This window comes from Oncorhynchus tshawytscha, linkage group LG32, assembly GCF_018296145.1.
Source record: "Oncorhynchus tshawytscha isolate Ot180627B linkage group LG32, Otsh_v2.0, whole genome shotgun sequence".
In the NCBI taxonomy this organism is placed as follows: Eukaryota; Metazoa; Chordata; class Actinopteri; order Salmoniformes; family Salmonidae; genus Oncorhynchus; species Oncorhynchus tshawytscha.
Window position 1 is genome coordinate 10,056,098 of NC_056460.1, and position 22,718 is coordinate 10,078,815.

General features: G+C 42.9%; 2 protein-coding genes across 2 annotated transcripts; one reads left to right on the plus strand and one right to left on the minus strand.

Annotated features, from left to right (window-relative positions):
* Positions 1–243: 243 nt before the first annotated feature.
* Positions 244–15,776, minus strand: LOC112245672 (phosphatidylinositol 5-phosphate 4-kinase type-2 beta-like). The gene is made up of 10 exons (XM_024413809.2): positions 15,132–15,776; positions 12,220–12,317; positions 10,865–10,961; positions 9,901–10,053; positions 9,436–9,582; positions 8,572–8,610; positions 7,721–7,834; positions 7,196–7,454; positions 1,461–1,564; positions 244–1,280 (listed from the first exon to the last, which is right to left on the minus strand). Exons 1-10 carry the CDS (start codon positions 15,273–15,275, stop codon positions 1,200–1,202), a joined length of 1,236 nt encoding a protein of 411 aa, XP_024269577.2. The 5' UTR covers positions 15,276–15,776; the 3' UTR covers positions 244–1,199.
* A 552-nt stretch (positions 15,777–16,328) lies between these two features.
* Positions 16,329–21,317, plus strand: LOC112245673 (polycomb complex protein BMI-1-like). The gene is made up of 9 exons (XM_024413810.2): positions 16,329–16,448; positions 17,091–17,218; positions 17,394–17,490; positions 17,623–17,678; positions 19,209–19,347; positions 19,525–19,561; positions 19,828–19,926; positions 20,142–20,222; positions 20,393–21,317. The coding sequence occupies exons 2-9, from the start codon at positions 17,101–17,103 to the stop codon at positions 20,765–20,767; spliced, it is 1,002 nt and encodes a 333-aa protein (XP_024269578.2). The 5' UTR covers positions 16,329–16,448; positions 17,091–17,100; the 3' UTR covers positions 20,768–21,317.
* Positions 21,318–22,718: the final 1,401 nt, after the last annotated feature.

Below are 22,718 nucleotides of genomic sequence, written 5' to 3' on the forward strand. Positions count from 1 at the left end.
AAAACCGGGAAGTCTGCAGCCTAATTCAGTAATCTCACGAGAAGAATAGTTTCCAGGGACTAATTTGAATGAATTGAGCGGCTAAACAGCTATTGTCTAACACTTGTCTCATGCGGAAATTTTGCTGCGCTCTCTACAGAATAGGTCATTATAATAACTTAATTTAAAACCACCTCTACAAGGCACGAAGGAATGATCTTTTTTAGTCAAAGGTGAGAAAATGAATTAGATTCAGGGAAAAAAAACAATAACTCCCTTTAATATGTAATGAATCCTTTTCAAGTAACTTTTCTGATCTAACCTCGATAACAAAACAACTATACAAACACAAATGCTACATTAATGTAAACAAGATATAAAAAACGATTCTTATGGTAATAAAACAAGAATTTGCTTTAGTATTCCCCTTTTTATGTGGATTTTCTTTTACCAACCTCCAAGTTCATGGTAAAAATGTCAAGTTTTTAGAACAATATGGCAACGTAACATTCAGACATGTTTTTTCTTTTTTTAGTCAATGCTCAGATGCTAAGTTCAGTGGTTTGCCGTTTCAGCTAACTGGCGAAGTCATGTACATTTTAGCCATGCATTTTGATATTGCATTCATTTACGTAAAACCCTTATATATTAATTAATCTCCTGCATTTCCAATTTTGTTACTGTCGGCTGCGAATCTCCTGACAAGTCAGAGTTTGTAAACGCCTGTTGGCCACTAGGTCAAAAGATTAATGCGATCTGACTGCTTCTGTGTCTGTGAGAGGTGTGTGTGTGTGTGTGTGTCAAAATAATCACGAACAGACGGTACTAAACAGACTCCTACTGCTGAAGCAGACTCTTTCAAGGCATTAGTGAGACAGTTCCCGTGCTGGCTTGAGGACTAGTATAAGGGGGAGGGTCTCAAATATCCTATAGAACTCTGTTTCACAAGCCTTCCTTGTTGAGAGCTCAGACCGGGGAGTAGGACGTGGGAGGAAAAGAGACAGCGTTGCTTTTTTTTTTTAAAGAAAGAGTCAGGCGCCCCCTCTGGGGGTCAATGGAACAGGCTTGTTGTCTGTGCATCCTTTCAGTCTGTCGTCCCCTGGGTGGGAGGGTAGGGGTGGGGCTAAGTCAGGTGGGAGGGGCAGGAGGAGCGAGAGAGGGGTGGGTGTGGCTGATGGCTCTATGACAGGTAGTGATTGGCTGGGGTAGGAGGGATGATTCTATGACAGGATGTTGGACATGAACTCAAAGAATCTTTTGGAGTACTGCTCTGGGTTTACGGTGGAGATCTCTGCCCCGGCCTGAGGGAGGGACAACAGAGTAAAGTGTAAACATATGCACATTAGGAACATACAACTACAATTTATATGTCATAACACGTCTCACAAGATCATCTTCTACTTGAAACTACTATATGATCTAGCATCTTTGTAGCCTAAACACTTGGCTTCATGTTAGGTCAGATCTAGTCCATTACTCACCCCATGTTTCACAGTTTTGGCAGCATGTGCAGCTTTTTTCTTAGCGTCGTAGTGCGTGAGGATGTCGATGATAGCCATGAAGTACACTTCTTTCTTCACAGCACCTACCACAAGGAGCAAGACAGTGAATAGGTGTATAAATAGCAAGTATTACTTTTCACTGGGCTGTCCCATGATGTCTGTTCTAAAATTAGTTAGTTACATTTTCAAATGTTAATTCAAGATGCACTATACAGAAATTGCTCCAACATTTCCTGGTTGCTTACCTATCTACACACAATACCCCATAATGACAAAGTGAAAACGTGTTTTTAGACATTTTTGCAAATGTATTGAAAACGAAATACAAAAATAGCTCATTTACATTAGTATTCACACCACGGAGTCAATACTTTGTAGAAACACCGGGTAAGTTTCTAAGAGCTTTCCACACCTGGTTTGTACAACACTTGCCCATTGTTATTAAAAAAATTCTTCAAGCTCTGTCAAATTGGTTGTTATCCTGTTGAGTGTAGGGGGTAGTATTTTGATGTTTGGATGAAAAACGTACCCAAATGAAACTGTCTATTTCTCAGGCCCAGAATCTAGAATATGCATATAATTGTCAGATTAGGATAGAAAACACTCTAAAGTTTCCAAAACTGTCAAAATATTGTCTGTGAGTATAACAGAACTGATATTGCAGTCGAAAACCTGAGGAAAATCCAACCCAGAAGTGCTTTTTTCCCTGAAAGCTCTCTGTTCCATTGCCTGCCTTCGCTCCATTTAAAGGGATATCAACCAGATTCCTTTTACTATAGCTTCCACATGTTGCGAACAGTCCTTAGACATAGTTTCAGGCTTTTATTTTGAAAAATGAGCGAGAAAGATCACATCGTGTCATTGGATGGCTGGGTGTCAGCAGCGTTTTGCATGCGCAACAGCTTGAAGCAGACATTTTCTCTCTCTCTCCTATTGAAGAAGGTACAGTCCGGTTGAAATATTATCGATTATATATAAAATCAAATCAAATCTTATTTGTCACATACACATGGTTAGCAGATGTTAATGCGAGTGTAGCGAAATGCTTGTGCTTCTAGTTCCGACAATGCAGTAATAACCAACAAGTAATCTAACTAACAATTCCAAAACTACTGTCTTATACACAGTGTAAGGGGATAAAGAATATGTACATAAGGATATATGAATGAGTGATGGTACAGAGCAGCATAGGCAAGATACAGTAGCTGATATCTAGTACAGTATATACATATGAGATGAGTATGTAAACAAAGTGGCATAGTTAAAGTGGCTAGTGATACATGTATTACATAAGGATGCAGTCGATGATATAGAGTACAGTATATACGTATGCATATGAGATGAATAATGTAGGGTATGTAAACATTATATAAGGTAGCATTGTTTAAAGTGGCTAGTGATATATTTACATCATTTCCCATCAATTCCCATTATTAAAGTGGCTGGAGTTGAGTCAGTGTCAGTGTCAGTGTCAGTGTCAGTGTGTTGGCAGCAGCCACTCAATGTTAGTGGTGGCTGTTTAACAGTCTGATGGCCTTGAGATAGAAGCTGTTTTTCAGTCTCTCGGTCCCAGCTTTGATGCACCTGTACTGACCTCGCCTTCTGGATGATAGCGGGGTGAACAGGCAGTGGCTCGGGTGGTTGTTGTCCTTGATGATCTTTATGGCCTTCCTGTAACATCGGGTGGTGTAGGTGTCCTGGAGGGCAGGTAGTTTGCCCCCGGTGATGCGTTGTGCAGACCTCACTACCCTCTGGAGAGCCTTACGGTTGAGGGCGGAGCAGTTGCCGTACCAGGCGGTGATACAGCCCGCCAGGATGCTCTCGATTGTGCATCTGTAGAAGTTTGTGAGTGCTTTTGGTGACAAGCCAAATTTCTTCAGCCTCCTGAGGTTGAATAGGCGCTGCTGCGCCTTCTTCACGATGCTGTCTGTGTGAGTGGACCAATTCAGTTTGTCTGTGATGTGTATGCCGAGGAACTTAAAACTTGCTACCCTCTCCACTACTGTTCCATCGATGTGGATAGGGGGGTGTTCCCTCTGCTGTTTCCTGAAGTCCACAATCATCTCCTTAGTTTTGTTGACGTTGAGTGTGAGGTTATTTTCCTGACACCACACTCCGAGGGCCCTCACCTCCTCCCTGTAGGCCGTCTCGTCGTTGTTGGTAATCAAGCCTACCACTGTTGTGTCGTCCGCAAACTTGATGATTGAGTTGGAGGCGTGCGTGGTCACGCAGTCGTGGGTGAACAGGGAGTACAGGAGAGGGCTCAGAACGCACCCTTGTGGGGCCCCAGTGTTGAGGATCAGCGGGGAGGAGATGTTGTTGCCTACCCTCACCACCTGGGGGCGGCCCGTCAGGAAGTCCAGTACCCAGTTGCACAGGGCGGGGTCGAGACCCAGGGTCTCGAGCTTGATGACGAGCTTGGAGGGTACTATGGTGTTGAATGCCGAGCTGTAGTCGATGAACAGCATTCTCACATAGGTATTCCTCTTGTCCAGATGGGTTAGGGCAGTGTGCAGTGTGGTTGAGATTGCATCATCTGTGGACCTATTTGGGCGGTAAGCAAATTGGAGTGGGTCTAGGGTGTCAGGTAGGGTGGAGGTGATATGGTCCTTGACTAGTCTCTCAAAGCACTTCATGATGACGGATGTGAGTGCTACGGGGCGGTAGTCGTTTAGCTCAGTTACCTTAGCTTTCTTGGGAACAGGAACAATGGTGGCCCTCTTGAAGCATGTGGGAACAGCAGACTGGTATAGGGATTGATTGAATATGTCCGTAAACACACCGGCCAGCTGGTCTGCGCATGCTCTGAGGGCGCGGCTGGGGATGCCGTCTGGGCCTGCAGCCTTGCGAGGGTTAACACGTTTAAATGTCTTACTCACCTCGGCTGCAGTGAAGGAGAGACCGCACGTTTTCATTGCAGGCCGTGTCAGTGGCACTGTATTGTCCTCAAAGCGGGCAAAAAGTTATTTAGTCTGCCTGGGAGCAAGACATCCTGGTCCGTGACTGGGCTGGATTTCTTCCTGTAGTCCGTGATTGACTGTAGACCCTGCCACATGCCTCTTGTGTCTGAGCCGTTGAATTGAGATTCTACTTTGTCTCTGTACTGACGCTTAGCTTGTTTAATAGCCTTGCGGAGGGAATAGCTGCACTGTTTGTATTCAGTCATGTTACCAGACACCTTGCCCTGATTAAAAGCAGTGGTTCGCGCTTTCAGTTTCACACGAATGCTGCCATCAATCCACGGTTTCTGGTTAGGGAATGTTTTAATTGTTGCTATGGGAACGACATCTTCAACGCACGTTCTAATAATGAACCGGCACACCGAATCAGCGTATTCGTCAATGTTGTTATCTGACGCAATACGAAACATCTCCCAGTCCACGTGATGGAAGCAGTCTTGGAGTGTGGAGTCAGCTTGGTCAGACCAGCGTTGAACAGACCTCAGCGTGGGAGCCTCTTGTTTTAGTTTCTGTCTGTAGGCAGGGATCAACAAAATGGAGTCGTGGTCAGCTTTTCCGAAAGGGGGGGGGGCGGGGCAGGGCCTTATATGCGTCGCGGAAGTTAGAGTAACAATGATCCAAGGTCTTTCCACCCCTGGTTGCGCAATCGATATGCTGATAAAATTTAGGAGTCTTGTTTTCAGATTAGCCTTGTTAAAATCCCTAGCTACAATGAATGCAGCCTCCGGATAAATCGTTTCCAGTTTGCAGAGAGTTAAATAAAGTTCGTTCAGAGCCATCGATGTGTCTGCTTGGGGGGGGATATATACGGCTGTGATTATAATCGAAGAGAATTCTCTTGGTAGATAATGCGGTCTACATTTGATTGTGAGGAGTTCTAAATCAGGTGAACAGAAGGATTTGAGTTCCTGTATGTTTCTTTCATCACACCATGTCACGTTAGTCATAAGGCATACGCCCCCGCCCCTCTTCTTACCAGAAAGATGTTTGTTTCTGTCGGCGCGATGCGTGGAGAAACCCGTTGGCTGCACCGCCTCGGATAGCGTCTCTCCAGTGAGCCATGTTTCCGTGAAACAAAGAACGTTACAGTCTCTGATGTCCCTCTGGAATGCTACCCTTGCTCGGATTTCATCAACCTTGTTGTCAAGAGACTGGACATTGGCAAGAAGAATGCTAGGGAGTGGTGCACAGTGTGCCCGTCTCCGGAGTCTGACCAGAAGACCGCCTCGTTTCCCTCTTTTTCGGAGTCGTTTTTTTTGGGTCGCTGCATGGAATCCACTCCGTTGTCCTGTTTGTAAGGCAGAACACAGGATCCGCGTCGCGAAAAACATATTCTTGGTCGTACTGATGGTGAGTTGACGCTGATCTTATATTCAGTAGTTCTTCTCGACTGTATGTAATGAAACCTAAGATGACCTGGGGTACTAATGTAAGAAATAACACTTAAAAAAACAAAAAACTGCATAGTTTCCTAGGAACGCGAAGCGAGGCGGCCATCTCTGTCGGCGCCGGAAGTGTTAGTATTGTAAAATATTGTAAAAACAACCTGAGGATGGATTATAAAAAAACGTTTGACATGTTTCTACGAACTTTACGGATACTATTTGGAATTTTCGTCAGCCCGGACGTGACCGCTCGAGCCTGTGGATTTCTGAACATAACGCGCCAACCAAATGGAGGTATTTTGGATATAAAAATAATCTTTATGGAACAAAAGGAACATTTATTGTGTAACTGTCACGTGAGTGCAAATATCCGAAGATCATGAAAGGTAAGCGATTCATTTTATTGCTTTTCTGACTTTCGTGACCAATCTGCTTGGCTGCTAGCTGTTTGTAATGTTTTGTCTGCTGAGAGAGATGTCCTTACATAAACGCTTGGTATGCTTTCGCCGAAAAGCTTTTTTGAAATCTGACACGCCAGGCGGATTAACAACAAGCTAAGCTGTGTTTTGCTATATTGCACTTGTGATTTCATGAAAATTAAATATTTTTAGTAATTTAATTTGAACTTGGTGCTCTGCAATTCAGTGGATGTTGACGGAAATGATCCCGCTAACGGGATGGGTGCATCAAGAAGTGAATCACTGCTAGACAACCGTCAGGTCCTTTTTTGCAGTATTATTTAAGTGATAAAAAGGATGCATGTTTTGGATTATGTTTTATTCTGTACAGGCTTCCTTTTCACTTTGTCATTAAGGTTAGTATTGTGGAATAACTACAATGTTGTTGATCCATCCTCAGTGTTCACCTATCACAACCATTAAACTCTGTAACTGTTTTAAAGTCACCATTGGCCTCATGGTGAAATCCCTGAGTGGTTTCCTTCCTCTCCAGTTTGGAAGGACTCCTGAATCTTTGTAGTGACTGGGTATATTGATACAGCATCCAAAGTGTAATTAATAACTTCACCATTCCTCAAAGGGATATTCAATGTCTGTATTTTGTTTTACCCATCTATCAATAGGTGCCCTTCTTTGCGAGGCATTTCAGCTTCCAATTTTTATTAATAAGTAAACATGTTTTAGAAAAAAACATAATTCCACTTCGACATTATGGGGTATTTATTGTGTGTAGGCCAGTGACAAAACATCTCAAATGTAATCCATTTTAAATTCAGTCTGTAACACAACAACATGTGGAAAAAGTCAAGGTGTCAATACTTTCTGAAGCACTGTAGATAGAGAGTAGCACAAATATAGCACAATTGCATAGAAAAATCACTTGACAAAACTCAAGAAAGAGTGTCTCTTACTGTCGTTGCTCTTGATTGCGTAGACGTCCACGGAGGAGTCGAACTCGCCAGGGCTGAAGAACCCACCAAAGTTGAGGGGGTTCCCAGGGCTGTCTGGAGGGGTGCCGAAGGAGCCGGTGAGTGCTCCTCCCATCCCATCGTTCTCGTACTCCTCCTCCTCTCCTCCTGCCTCCACCTCCATCTCCTCCTGCTCTGCCCGGTCCACATCATGGATCCCCACCAGCAGACTGTAGTCCATGATCTTCAGAGTGGCCAGGAACTGATGCACACAAACGGGAGAGATGGCAGATATTGCAACAAATGTTAATTTGGGAAATTTCCCTGGAGGACATTAAACTCACTATTCTTCCATTTTGTCAACCTAAAGTCATGTCTTTGTTCACAGGTACTTAGGTGAAACTGGTTGAAAGGACTAGAAACAAAAACACAATGTGCAGAAGTCCATTTACCCAGATATTTAAACAACGACGACTGTAATGAGAATAAAAACAACATCAATTCGAGCAGCCGTGAGATGTCTCCTACCTCTACGTCGCGCTTTAGTTTCTCCAAGAAGTACTTCTTGTTGTCATCTCCTATCTGCAGCTTCTGGCCCTCGTTCAGAAAGTCGTTGTCTTTAAAGGTGGGGAGTTCCTTGGCCTGAGCAGAGTGATAGAAATTAGAATCAAAATATTCAGAGACTGGCACAAATGACAGAGGTCTTTCTTGCTGTTAATTTTGATGCATGAAAAGTAGGGTCATTTGATTCAGTTTCCACTCATTGTCCTTGGATTGACTTTTTAGGGAGAACAACTATTTCAGCTATTTCCTCTTGGTGTAATGGTTAAGACGGTGGGTTTCTTGAGCGAGAGGTCCGCAGTACGAATCCGACCAGTGACATTGGCCCCACCAGGTTCTGTCTGTCCCTCACTGGGCGTGAACCAGCAACCTTCTGTTCCCAACAACAACTCAGCAGTCACAAAGCAGTATCACGCACCGCTCTACAAAAGACGTAGCCAGGAAGGGAAATAACTACTTCTAGGTTTCAGAGCGGGTAATGTAACTCGCATGGTGGATACTACTAGCGCACACAGCTAACTATTCCACATGGACTACACTCACCCCCTTTTGACTTCCCCTTCTGCGCAGCATGGACAGCAGTCGGACATGGCCCAACTGTGGATGTGTTATTTCATTTGTGCTTCATTATCATTAGATGGAAAAATCATTACTTCTGCACTTTTCTAAAAGTATTTTGGGCTGTAAATGAGTTTTGTTTATAGCTGGTTAGTTTGATGCTTTTTTTTTTTAGCATGATCCACACAATTATTTTGGGTTCCTGTCATTGTACCCCAACACTCCTCTCATCATCATCGTATCTATGTAAATGAACGCACCTTCTCTTTGTCACTGGCTTCCCTTGAGACTGTGGAACCCTGAATGAGAGAGAGAAAAAAAGAAAAGATCATTCACAGAGATGTCACGGAATTCAGAGTTAGAGACAGACATTCGTTGCATCTTTGTTCCCCCTTTGTTTCTCCTGGACTTGACAGTATGGTTATAACATTGTCATATTTCAGAAAGCAGAATTGTTTCCCCCAGAGAATGCCTGTCAGCCACAGAGGTGTTTGTTGTGAAGGGAAACGACGTTCTGCGAGTCAATAGGCATGTACGCCTCTATTCTCAGTGTTGTTGCCCATGCACAAAGAGACAGATTTACTGAGCTTTTCCACAAGAGCAGAATTCTTAACCATTTCCCCTTCTAAATAATGGGCTCCCGAGTGGTGCAGCGGTCTAATGCACTGCATCTCAGTGCAAGATGCGTCACTACAGTCTCTGGTTGGATTCCAGGCTGTATCACATCCAGCCGTGATTGGGAGTCCCATAGGGTGGTACACAATTGGCCCAGCGTCGTTCGGGTCTGGCCGGGGGTAGGCCGTCATTGTAAATAAGAATGTGTTCTTAACAGACTTGCCTAGTTAAATAAAGGTAAAAAGAATAATAATAAAAAAGAATACATCACATAAGCAGAAAATAGTCTATAAATCTAGACTTAAGTAAGTTGCTGGAGTTCTACTGGGAACCGGAATACTCTGCAAGCACCCTACGCATTGAGCTTGTTATAAATGCCCTTACCCCAATGAGCGCCAACAGTGTTACAGCTGTAAGTGTGCTCCTAGTGCCCTACTGGAGTTCGTGTACTACCAGTAAGTGTTCTCCCAGTTAGTTCCCTCCAAGCTAGTGTGCACATCGACACCTACCTTCAGGTCGTACTTGCGGTGCACGGTGAGACGGTGGCTGAATACATTACGGGTCACCACCAGGTACGTCTCAACCCCGTCCACTGTTAGCCGGTACATGCCCAGGAACTGAGGGAGCAGAGTGCTGCCATGACACTCCACTATGAACTGAGGAGACCCAGAGGAGGAGGATGGAAATATAGGGAGAGGAAAGGAGAGAGAGAGAGGAGGAAGGAGAATGAGTAATGCAAAGGAAACAGTGGGAGAGCTCCAGTAATGACGTCGGCATAATTGTTAGCTATTACAAAAGGATAGTCCCGTCAAATCGGACAATTCGCAGATATTTCTGCAGCACCACACTGAAAGGTCCTCGATATTTGAGGACAACATGCTCCCTTCAACATGTACTACATGTATGTTTGTACAGAAAATATACATTTTTTAAATTCTAACGTGTTATATTTGTGCCTGCGGTAACTCTCCCACCTGGTGGTACTTCTTGAGGATGTTGTGCATCTCGGCGATGTCTTCGCTGGACACCGTCTTGATGACGAAGCGGTGGTCGTAGCTGGACAGGAAGCGGTTGCCAAAGCGCCCCTGGGAGTCGCTGTTCAGCGGGGCGCTCCTCGTCAGAGAGTTCTGATGATGATCCACCACAGGAGGGAGCCCGGGGGAGGGAGAGACATACAGAGCAGAAAATTGAGGCTTTGGCGTGAATGAAAAGCCCTCTATAAAGAAAATGTTTCATAATTACTTCACGAGTTAGTCATGGATCAATGGATTTCATTTACAGAGCTATTCCAAGCTCAAAAAAAACCTTCACATAGGGATCCATTTAGCAAGGCTACCAAGATAGTTTAACTTAATGTAACAAACCATGCTTGGTATGATTCTCTAAACACTAAAAACACACACTGTTTACATGTGATAACTCAGTAAAAAGGGGGCAGTCTTTTAGTTCTATGTCAACAAATGCTGATAAAGACTTACTACATTGAGTTGAAGGGTGAAATCCAGAGAAAGACTTACTACATTGGGTTGAAGGGTGAAATCCAGAGAAAGACTTACTACATTGGGTTGAAGGGTGAAATCCAGAGAAAGACTTACTACATTGAGTTGAAGGGTGAAATCCAGAGAAAGACTTACTACATTGAGTTGAAGGGTGAAATCCAGAGAAAGACTTACTACATTGGTTTGGGGGAAGAATTGGAATCTGCAATGAGTCAAACTGGGCAGGGAACAACAGGGAGTTCCCTCTGGTACTCTGATCTGCTCTCTCCTTAACTGTCCTCCAGCCTTTTGACATCACTGAGCCGTGCCAAGCAAACGTCTATCCTCACTGTCTTTCAGTTCGCTACTGTGAACCCATCCTCAAACGGTCTTTCTCGTCAGTTAACCCATCCTACATTCTTCCCCTGTAGACATCTCCACACGGGAGACCATATTTTACCTGGTAATCCTGGTCATCGATGCAGAACCTCTCCCTCAGGTTGCGGAACACCATAGGGCAGTACTCTTTGAATTTAAAGCGGCTGGGCAGGTTCTCTCTGAGAGATACAAGAGTGTTGAAGAGTGTTAATATAGAAGAGTGTGTTAGCCCATTAGCAGTCAGAGCGTTGATGTCATCTGAGGAAGCATTGGAACAGATAACGGAAACGTGAGAAGCAATTGACCAGCATACTACACTAGAGGTGCTTCACTGCGAGGATGATTTGCAATGCAAAGATAATCCGTTAAGTGTTCGATGAATGTTTTGACTACAACCCCAGTGTAGTGGAGATCGCCAGAGGCATAATCCTGATTTGGCAGGAAAATAAAAGTATGGCATGTGATATATCAGAAGATGTGTAGTAGACTTATTACCAACCTAAAATAGTCATATAAATCATACAGTTTATCCGGATAAATAGCTTCTAAAATATATGTAAACAGACCATTCTTGTCTCAATTTTGTCTTTTCTTGGAAAGCTGCGAGTGCTATTACATGACACAATGTCAGTACTTGTTACGTTACAACGTGTCTAAGTCCTATCATCAACTGATTTCAGACAGTTTATGGCTGTGGGTTGATTGCATTGTTTGAATGGAATGTTGACATATTGGCAGTTCATTTGACAAAATGTATGGAATCATTCCTCTAAAACTGTCTGGCTAGCTAAATTCATTACATTACACAATATCTTATCACAGCACTGGCAAACCATGGTTGACCAACTCCCTGACCAAAATGCTGACTGTTAGCACGTCATAAGAAGGTTCATGTCCATTCTATTACTCTAAATCTATGGTTAGTCCCTTAGCAGAGTCAGAGTGTCTGAGGAACTCACTGGACTAGATAAAGGAAATATGAGAAGCTCCTGACCAGCATACTAGAGGTGCTTCACTATGAGGATGATTTCCATTGCAAAGCTGCACAGTTAAGTGTTCAGTTAATGTTTTGACTACAACTCCAGTGTAGTGGGGATCGCTAGACCCATGGTGAGTTAAAAAGTTACCTTTAGACCCATAACTCACCATGGGTCTAGCGATCCCCACTACACTGGAGTTGTAGTCAAAACATTAACAGGTGATAAGAAGAACTTGATCTGGCTCGTGATTTAAAAGCACACCACATCATAGACAATTGGGCCAACCAAGCCAAGACCTTCTCTCTCCTAATCAGTAGCATAACATAGTGTTAGCAGATTTCAGGTAGTACCGTACCATATATTTTAGACAATGCAGCTAAATTGGCCTCTTGTTTGAGTTTATATGGGGCAGTAATATGATATGGCAGGTTGCAAAGTTAGGACCCGGGATACCTACTTGTTAAATAGGTGGTTGTCCACTTTGATCTTACTGTAGGCTTTAAAATCATCAGGCATCAGCATTACTGGTACAGGCACGTTACTTAACTCGTTGATCTGAAATAGAGGGGCGATAGAAAGAGCAGGAGATCAGAATAGAATGCTAGAGCAGGGAAGAGGAGGTCAACACACTAATCCCCACACCAGACCAAACTGCAGTGAACCAGTGTCTATTTACTGACAATCATTCACTTTGGACCAAAGCGAACTGACAGCAGCGCTCTCTGGCTGAGTCCCTTGTCACACTGTTGAGCTTATCTACTGAGACAGATTCACTGTAAGGAACAGACTGATTCCCAGAGCGAGCCCTCTCCATAGATTTATAAACTCCAGACAGTAAGAGGAGTGGCAGGGAGGGAACGTGAATAAACGCTTCAAAAGAAAAAAAGGAGACAAGAATTTATCCGGGAGACACAGACGCGGCTAAAATAGGAGAGAAATGGGAAAGTTACCTTGAGGTAGAAAAATAATAGCATACGGAGCACAAACACATTGAGTTGTATGGAATATGCAGGACATAGCCTCTCATAGAGCTGGGGTTTTGAGTTATATCAGGCTCTCTCTCTGAGACTACTTCAAGGGATAGACTCTCATTCAACTGTCTGACATGCTATGAAAAAGCACCGTCTACCATGCCAACAGGTTATGCTCTGGTCAATGTTTTTTATTTGAACCTTTTACTTAACGAGAGAAGTCAAACGAAGAACAGATTATTATTTACAATGACGGCCTACACCGGCCAAGCACCGCTGGGCCAATTGTGCGCCACCCTATGGGACTCCCGATCACAGCCGATTGTGATCCAGCCTGGATTTGAACCAGGGTGTCCGCAGTGATGCCTCAAGCACTGAGACCGATGCGCCACTCAGGAGCCCAAATGAATGTGTCCTTCAAAAGTATCATCATATTCATTTTGTCATTAGAGGCATAGCTTAATGCCTTCAGCAGGCGGACACAATCGATATCCTGACTATATGTTGGATTATGTCTAATCAACCTACACACAAGGTTTGATGAAGGTGGTCATTTGTAGCTCAGTTGGTAGAGCATGGCGCTTGTAAAGCCAGGGTAGTGGGTTCGATTCCCAGGACCACCCATCTGCATGACTGTAAGTTGTGTTAGATAAAAGTGTCTGCTCAATGGCAGATTTTATTGTAAGTTTGATGAAGGCCCGTATCAGATTTGAAGATGTAGGTTATTCTCGGTGTTGGAAAGCCTGTAAGGCTGGCATTATCTACCATCAAGACTGAATCCATATTTTTGAAGGGAGCTTCAATTAAATCTGTGTTTGGCTATATGCTCCAACTGACAAAGGTATTCTCTGAGCAAAAGCTTAGTTTGGAACTGAATTCATCCGGCTTTGTGACTAGCGGAACAATGTTACGACTGACTACCAAGATGAAATATATTCTGGTTATGAGAGCCTTGAGGAGAAGGCTCTTTTGACGTCTTTCTTGTAATCGCCTAAATTAGCCTGCCGCCTACACCTTGAATCTACACCCAGCCTCCACCACATACTAAACTTGTCCATAATGAATATTGCAGAATGCATCACAGGATGATTATTACAGCTTCACTAAATATGCGAGTTTGGTTAATTAATGCCATTGTTTTCTCCATTTGAAGCATGTATTCTTTCCCTGGTCTACAAGAACTGCCTGTTTGACGATGGTCTATATTTATCCTTATCTTTCTTATATAAGGTATTGAAATGTACATAAAATAAGCTCACCAAAAACACAGCAAGCAGAGGGGGAAATCAATTGAGAAAGAATAATTACAGACAATAGTACATGCAAAATGTAATGTACATGTTAGTGTGTAGGCAACATATTGAAATGCATGCAAACATTGGAAGTGAAATGATGCATCAGCACTGTTATTCAAATTGTGGGTGAAGCGAATCCAAAACTGGGACATCATATTCATGCCAGACATTGATCTGGAGGTGTCAGTCAAGCAGGGAAGGGGGTGTGTTCGCCTACTACTGCTGGCCACAAGAAAATGGAGCCTTGAAGCTCTCTGCAATGCATTTGGTGATCGCTGCATTCATGCGAGTGAGAAACTTGATGCATTTGGTGAAAAACAGTCTCAATAAAGTGTATTTTTAGGATGAGTTGAAGACAATGTCACTTTTCCCACTCAAATTTGACTAACTGTGAGCCTATTATTGTTATGGTTGAGTGTTCAAATGTGTACTCCACACTAAACCACGTTAAATCATGAATAAAGGTTAAAAAAATATATATACAGGCTAGAATCTGCAAATGTAAGATTTGCCGCTTTATTATTCATTGATGCCTGTAAAACAATAGGCAGTCAGGCTGCGGTTGGGGCGTAATGCAACTTGCTGCTCTCCAACAGTCACACCCCTCTCTGGCCTGCGCTAGACAGAATGGATGCTTTGGTTGGAGCAGTGCTCACGACCTCCTCCCCTAACCAACTAACTAGCTCACTTCAGACCACCACACATCCCACGTTCTTACAGAACAGAAGACGTTATGCAGCTTGTGCCGAATAATTCCTGCATAGTGCACGGGGTAATGTCAAATGTTTATGTTCAACGTCGCAGCTATATTTGCTGCACATTTTTAAAGCGCACGCGACTGGCACACCAACTAGCTAGAATGTTGCTACATTGATATTCCTGACCAGGGAGGATGGTGACTGAAGGGTTAACAGCTTTCACCTAAGCATCAGACTAAGTACCTGGCTAACACCCATACACTACAGACTACTAGACGACGGATGAGCTCTAAAATTTACTATGGTCAATCAAGCAGCTGGCTAACTATGGCGTTACCGTTTGCTATTCAAAACACCATAAAGACAAACAAGCTAGCGTGGGAACATGAACAAAAACACATTTACCGTATGGTTGACACCCCACATTAAAACGCTGAGAATAGGCTCACTTGCACGGAATAATTTCACTTTCTGTCCTATAAAATGTTTCTTTTTCGTCTTCGTTTTGCTAGCGCTCACCGGCGCAACGCTGGTACAGTTGGATGACATGTCTCCTGTTGGGAATAATTTAGGAAATGCAAGACAGCACTGTATTCAAGCAGGCTAGCTGGGTCGTAAGCACTCCAGACAACGATATTAACTTTTAAAAGCGTGATATCTGTACGTGCATTGTCGCATCCAATTTGCAGGGTCTTTGAATCAAATTAGATTCTGTAGTAAATTAACGGGATTGCATGTTGCGCGGTCACCACCCTTCCTCCCGAGCAGGCCACACGGTTCAGTCCGGAGCGGCACACAGACCAGCTGTTGGCATAGATAGCTAGCCAGCCATCTCGCTACAGGCAAGGTTGCCTTTAGCTACGCCGCAGTCTTCTTTGATAAGTAATACACTCTTGGTGTACGACTCCTCTCCTTTCTGGTGTCGTCTGCTACCCACAACGGTTTGAGGTGATTTTATTTAGAGGTTAGTAATCCCATTATGATGCGCCTGAGATTGTTGTCACCAGTTTTGGGGTCTCCTCAAGATGGCGCCTAGACTGAACGTCGCAAAGCGAAGTGCGCCCCCAAGAGGCAGAGAGTAGAAGCGCGCGTACTGTAGTCGGTACATTTAGGTGTGAAAATGAGTAAATCTCTGTATTTGTAAAAGCTGCTAATGGCAAAAGTAATGCTGTGGATCAGATATCAGGATTTCTCATAGAGTAAATGTGTCATTCATACTGAATGGTGATGAAGCAGAACATTTCATGTGTAGGCCTATGCTATAAATCATGCACGTTTTACAGTCGAGTTGACCCGCAAAATCCTACAATAAATCCAATAATATAGTTATCAATGTTCTGTAGTAAAAACTTCAGGATTGTCTCTAGGGGAGCATTGTCTAGGGGGGCGTGGTTTTCCGTCTAGAAATGGTTGTCAAAATAGAAAATGAATGCAATGACTCCTTCATAAACAAATGTGGTTAATGTATAGAGAGGAGGGTGTTTTAGTGACTTATCCGCGAGAGTTGTATTTTTTTTTAAATAAAATGTTGCAAATACAATGTATATGGCAAGCGGCAGGGACTGAAAATAATATCACGTGACCATAATGGGCGGTCCTCTGACTATGTGGGGGAAAAAAAAGCCATTTTCTGGCGCTGCTGCAAGATCTAACGTTAACCAAGTCAAAATAATTTACCTGTATCCACGTCGGGAGGTACTGGTGTTTTTCATGTCAAATCAGGTAGGAAGCAAAGGCATCAATTGTTTTTATTCGCATATCGCGATGCACAGGTACATCAACACACAAACGGAGGTACTCGGGTGTTATGTTTGGATTCTCTCTTGTTCGTTTCTCATATCCAGTCCTGTCACTGAATTTAAGATGGCTGCTTTGTTTCCCACTCTCCATCTAAGCGTATTTTTCGTCTGTCTTTACATAGTTTTTATAAAGAATGTCTATAATGCATAAGAACCCACTGGTATTGGAGGGGCTCATTGTGGGTCTTCTCTGGGTTTGGGGTACGTGCCTCCCCGTGCACAGGCCCCACTGGGGTAGTCGGGTCTAGACTAGAGCAGTTCCAAACGTATTTTGTTACATTGATGGATGGGAAATATATTTAAAAAACAATCAGGCTGGAAATAATTACAAAATAAATAGTCATATAATTAGTAGCCATGCTTCTAACAAAAACACGTGATCCATATTATTATAGACAATGTCAGTGGACCACATCAATATGTCAGTACACATTTTGTATGTATAGGCCCTGTGTTGGAAAACAAATCACAACAGCAGAAAAGGTCACTAAATGTGTCATGTACTTTAGTGGTTCAAATCTTGCTACCTAAGTAATTCTTTGATGTTTTTTTTTTTTTTTTGCAGATCCTTCCAGATGGATAAAATGCAACCCAGTCGGCTAAAAATCACAGAGCTGAATCCTAACCTGATATGCCCACTGTGTGTGGGCTACTTCATCGATGCCACAACCATTGTGGAGTGCTTGCACTCATGTAAGATTCCTAAGTCCACTGCATTATTCTAAATGAATATGAACCAATAATAACATTATTAGTATATGGGCTAGAGTATATGGCCGGCCTATAAACTGACGTAGAAATGCATTTTCTTTTCATAAAAAGTCATACAGTATTAAGCACCAGCATTAAGTCTGTCTTCTTACTCCAGTCTGCAAGACGTGCATTGTTGCCTTCCTGGAAACCAACAAGTTCTGCCCCAGATGTGATGTGCAAGTACACAAGACGTGTCCACAGCTCAGTATCAGGTTAGTCACATTGCATGTGTGTGTGCGCGCACACGTCTCTCTCGGAGTACCTATGTTATTATGCATCTATAGTGCAACCAACATGCTCTTATCTTTAGTAAGTGGCTTTATCATTTGCATATCCTTTCTCAGGTCAGACAAGACTCTACAGGACATTGTATACAAGTTGGTGCCTGGATTATTCAAAGGTAAGACCATATCTCTTGAGTAAGGGGGTGGGTTTTCTATACAAATACTGAACAAAAATATAAAACGCAACTATGTCAAAGATTTTACCGAGTTACAGTTCATAGAAGGAAGTCGGTCAATTTAAATACATTTATTAGGCCCTCATCTATGGATTTCACATGACTGGGCAGGGGCACAGCCATGGGTGGGCCTGGGAGGGCATAGGCCCACCCACAGGGGAGCCACGCCGAGCCAATCCGAATGAGTTTTCCCCCCAAAAAGCGCTTCATTAAAGCCAGAAATACTCCTCAGCACCCCCCTCCCCCTCAGAGGATGAAGAAGTCCGATATGAAGGTCTTGGGCTGGCGTGGTTACTCATGGTCTGAGGTTGTAAGGCCTTTTTTTATGGGGTAGATCAGTTTTAATATTGAAGATAGATTATGGCTTCTATCACTAATTGTCTGCATCATTTCCAATACCCCATTTTTTTATATATATATTGCTGTCATCAAGGCTAAAGGTGGCTACTTTGAAGAATTTCAAATATATTTGGATTTTTTTTTTAACACTTTTGGTTACTACATGATTCCATGTGTGTTATTTCATAGTTTTGATGTCTTCACTATTATCCTAAAATGTAGAAAATAGTACAAATAAAGAAAAATCCTGGAATGAGTAGGTGTGTCCAAACTTGTACTGTATGTGTATATATATATATATATATCTCATACTATTGGTTGCTAGAATTGTGTATAATCATTTTTATTAAACTTTCGTAGGTCATTTTGTGCATCAGTTCATAAACCATGTGCAATGGTTTAACCATAATATTTTTTGTAATATTTGTTTAGTCTTTTCTGGTGGATTAAACTGAAATTGCAACCAACTTTAAGACTTAAACCAACCACTTAAAATAAAAATATTTTTTAGATTATTTCATTTTCAAATGACCGAAGGGGAGAGGTTGTTAGATGTAATGCCAAATTCTCTAAAACAACGTACAAGGTGGCTTATGGTAGAGAAATTAACATTAAACTCTTTGGCAACAGCTCTGTTGGACATTCCTGCAGTCAGCATGCCACTTGCACACTCCATCAAAACTTGAGACGTCTGTGGAATTGTGTTGTGGCTTTTTTATTGCCCCCAGCACAAGGTGCACCTGTGTAATGGCCATGCTGTTTTATCTGCTTCTTGATATGCCGCACCTGTTAGGTGGATAGATTATCTTGGCAAAGGAGAAATGCTCACTAACAGGGATATAAACAAATGTTTGCACAAAATTTGAGAGAAGTATGTTTTTGTGCGTATGGAAAATTTTAGATATTTTATTTCAGCTCATGAAAAATGGGACCAACACTTTACATGTTGCATTTATATTTGTGTTCAGTGTACATTTCAGTATTTTACAACGAGCATATTTAGTGATAATTACAGTATAATAAGCCTGTTTGAGACTTTGCCCATGAAAAGTTGCCCCCTTTAATAATTAAAAGCGGACACGTGCCAATGTCTTTTCCACTCTAATAACTTTATTGTTTTGTTTACATCAGATGAGATGAAACGAAGGCGGGACTTCTACACAAACCAGGAAAACCAACACCTGGAGCCAGGAGAAGTGGTGGAGGAGCCGACTATTATTGCAGAAGATGAAATCATCAGTCTCTCCATTCAGTTCCATGAGAAGAACAAGTACGTTCTAGAATGTGTGATCTCTTAATATTTTATATTATAGAACAGACCAAATGTGTTACAATAGGGCTGTATCTCTATGTGCAAGTACGTTTTAACAGGAAGCTGGGTAAAAAAAGCACATCAAAACAAAGCTATGCTCATCTTAACCCATGCTGTTTTTCCATTTGCTTATAGAAGTGACACACAACCTGTGGATACAGAAGGAGACAATGTGAGTGATTCAACCATAAAATGCTAACCCAATATACATGCAAACGCTAATGTCAATTTGTCATCCACACTCTCTCAATGATAAGGAATGCCATTTAGCATACGCTTTTAAAAGCGACTGTCATGCATTCATACATTGCAAGCGCCATGCTCTACCAACTGAGCCATACAGGACCACATGTTTCTAACATTTCATATTATTGTCATGCCCTTACCCTCTAGTTATAAATCTGTTCTAACCACACGTGCTGTCCTCTTCATTTTCAGACCAACAGCAAACGCTTCCTGCAATGCCCGGCAGCCATGACAGTCCTGCACTTAGCCAAGTTCCTGCGTAGCAAGATGGACATTCCGAACACCTTACGGGTAATTGCTACAGGCTGCACAGCATCGCCTCACAACTCCATAGAAAGCCACAGTATACACCAACAACCACTTTGTCTCAATACTGTATTTGAGTGACAAGCTGCATTCCTATACAGTAGATCATGCATGCTTTCGCGTAGGTGGACTGGCCCTACTATCCCCCCTTCTTGGACATGTGTGCGATTAATGTGTAATAATGATCTCTACCTTGACAGATTGAAGTGCTCTACACTGATGAGCCCTTAAAGGACTACTACACGCTGATGGATATCGCCTACATGTATTCTTGGCGACGTGTAAGTGCCAACTGACACACTGGCTATAACAACAACACTGACCAAGCTTCAGTTGTCACTTCCAACGTTAATCCCAACTTCACTAAACATCTACGTTGCTAGGTCCTAGGATCTGAGTGATCTTTCACGTGTCTGGAGAGTTCTCATCTTCTCTCTGTGACTCTTTGCAGAATGGCCCCCTCCCCCTGCAGTACTGTGTCAAGCCCACCCGGAAGCGTCGAAGGCTGTCCCAAGGTGCCGCCCAGGCCCACTCCGACGGTGTAAACACAAGCCCCACCTCTGAGAGCGACTCCCACAGCGACAAGGCCCTGAGCCCGGCTGGTCAGGTCCCCAGAGTCTCCACCCTGCCCAGCCCTGCCGTCCGAGGCCAACCCTCTACCCTTCAGAGCCCCAGCGGTACCACAGGACCCAACGGTACTCAACGGCTCCCTCTAGCCTCCAAGTCAGGGAGCAACGCCCGCAAGGTGAACGTCAACGGCAAAAGCAATGGAGCAGCGACTGAGACTAGGGGAGGGGACAAAGGGGCAGTATCACCCCCAACCTAAATCTGATACATCCCAGAAACATGGAGAGTGGAACAGAATTGCCCCAAAATGTCAGAGTAGCCCCTCAATGGACCAATGGACAGACAAGGAGAAAATCTGCCAAGAGAGTACTGAGGGAGAGGGCGATTGTGATCAGCAAACAGACTGTCAAGTGCAGCCAAATAGACATTTCAATGTGTGTGTGTCTGTGCGTTAGAGTAAACATGCATACAAAATGTACAATATGTATCCAATGTGAGCATTCGTACATACCTGGTCATGTATATAGAGTATCTTTTATACAGGATATTGTAATTGTTTTGTAACTGTATGATATGCAGTCGGTTCACGGATTCCTTCCCCCAAGTCTTCACAATTAATTTGGCTTTAAAATATCAATTGACAAAATGCTGAATGGCACTGCGATGCGATTGTCTGTCTGTATGGGTATGTAATATATATAATATATATACACACACAGTTGAAGTCGGAAGTTTACATACACCTTAGCCAAATATATTTAAACTCAGTTTTTCACAATTCCTGACATATAATCCCAGTAAACATTTCCTGTCCTAGGTCAGTTAGGATCACCACTTTATTTTAAGAATGTGAATTGTCAGAATAATAGTCGAGAGAATTATTTATTTCAGCTTTTATTTCTTTCATCACATTCCCACTGGGTCAGAAGTTTACATACACTCAATTAGTATTTGGTAGCATTGCCTTTAAATTGTTTAAATTGGGTCAAACATTTTAAGGTAGCCTTCCACAAGCTTCCTACAATAAGTTGGGTGAATTTTGGCCCATTCCTCCTGACAGAGCTGGTGTAACTGAGTCAGGTTTGTAGGCTTTCTTGCTCGCACACTTTTTTTTTCAGTTCTGCACACAATTTTCTTTATAGGATTGAGGTCAGGGCTTTGTGATGGCCACTCCAATACCTTGACTTTGTTGTCCTTAAGCCATTTTGCCACAACTTTGGAAGTATGCTTGGGGTCATTGTCTATTTGGAAGACCCATTTGCGACCAAGCTTTAACTTCCTGACTGATGTCTTGAGATGTTGCTTCAAAATAACCACAATTTTCTTGCCTCATGATGCCATCTATTTTGTGAAGTGCACCAGTCCCACCTGCAGCAAAGCACCCCACAACATGATGCTGCAACCCCCGTGCTTCACGGTTGGGATGGTGTTCTTCGGCTTGCAAGCCTCCCCCTTTTTCCTCCAAACCTAACGATGGTCATTATGGCAAACCAGTTCTATTTTTTATTCATCAGATCAGAGGATATTTCTCCAAAAAGTATGATCTTTGTCCCCATGTGCCGTTGCAAACCGTAGTCTTGCTTTTTTATGGCGGTTTTGAAGCAGTGGCTTCTTCCTTGCTGAGTGGCCTTTCTGGTTATGTCGATATAGGACTCGTTTTACTGTGGATTTAGATACTTTTGTACCTGTTTCCTCCAGCATCTTCACAAGGCCCTTTGCTGTTGTTCTGGGATTGATTTGCACCTTTCGCACCAAAGTCCATTCATCTCTAGGAGACAGAATGTGTCTCCTTCCTGAGAGGTATGACTGCTGCATGGTCCCATGATGTTAATACTTGCGTACAATTGTTTGTATAGATGAACGTGGTATCTTCAGGCGTTTGGAAATTGTCCCCAAGAATGAACCAGACTTGTGGAGGTCTACAATTTTTTTTCTGTGGTCTTGGCTGATTTCTTTTGTTTTTCCCATGATGTCAAGCAAAGAGGCACTGAGTTTGATGGTAGGCCTTGAAATACATCCACAGGTACACCTCTAATAGGCTAATTGACATCATTTGAGTCAATCAGAAGATTCTAAAGCCATGACATAATTTTCTGGAATTTTCCAAGCTGTTTAAAGGCACAGTCAACTTAGTGAATGTAAACTTCTGACCCACTGGAATTGTGATACAGTGAATTATAAGTGAAATAATCTGTCTGTAAGCAATTGTT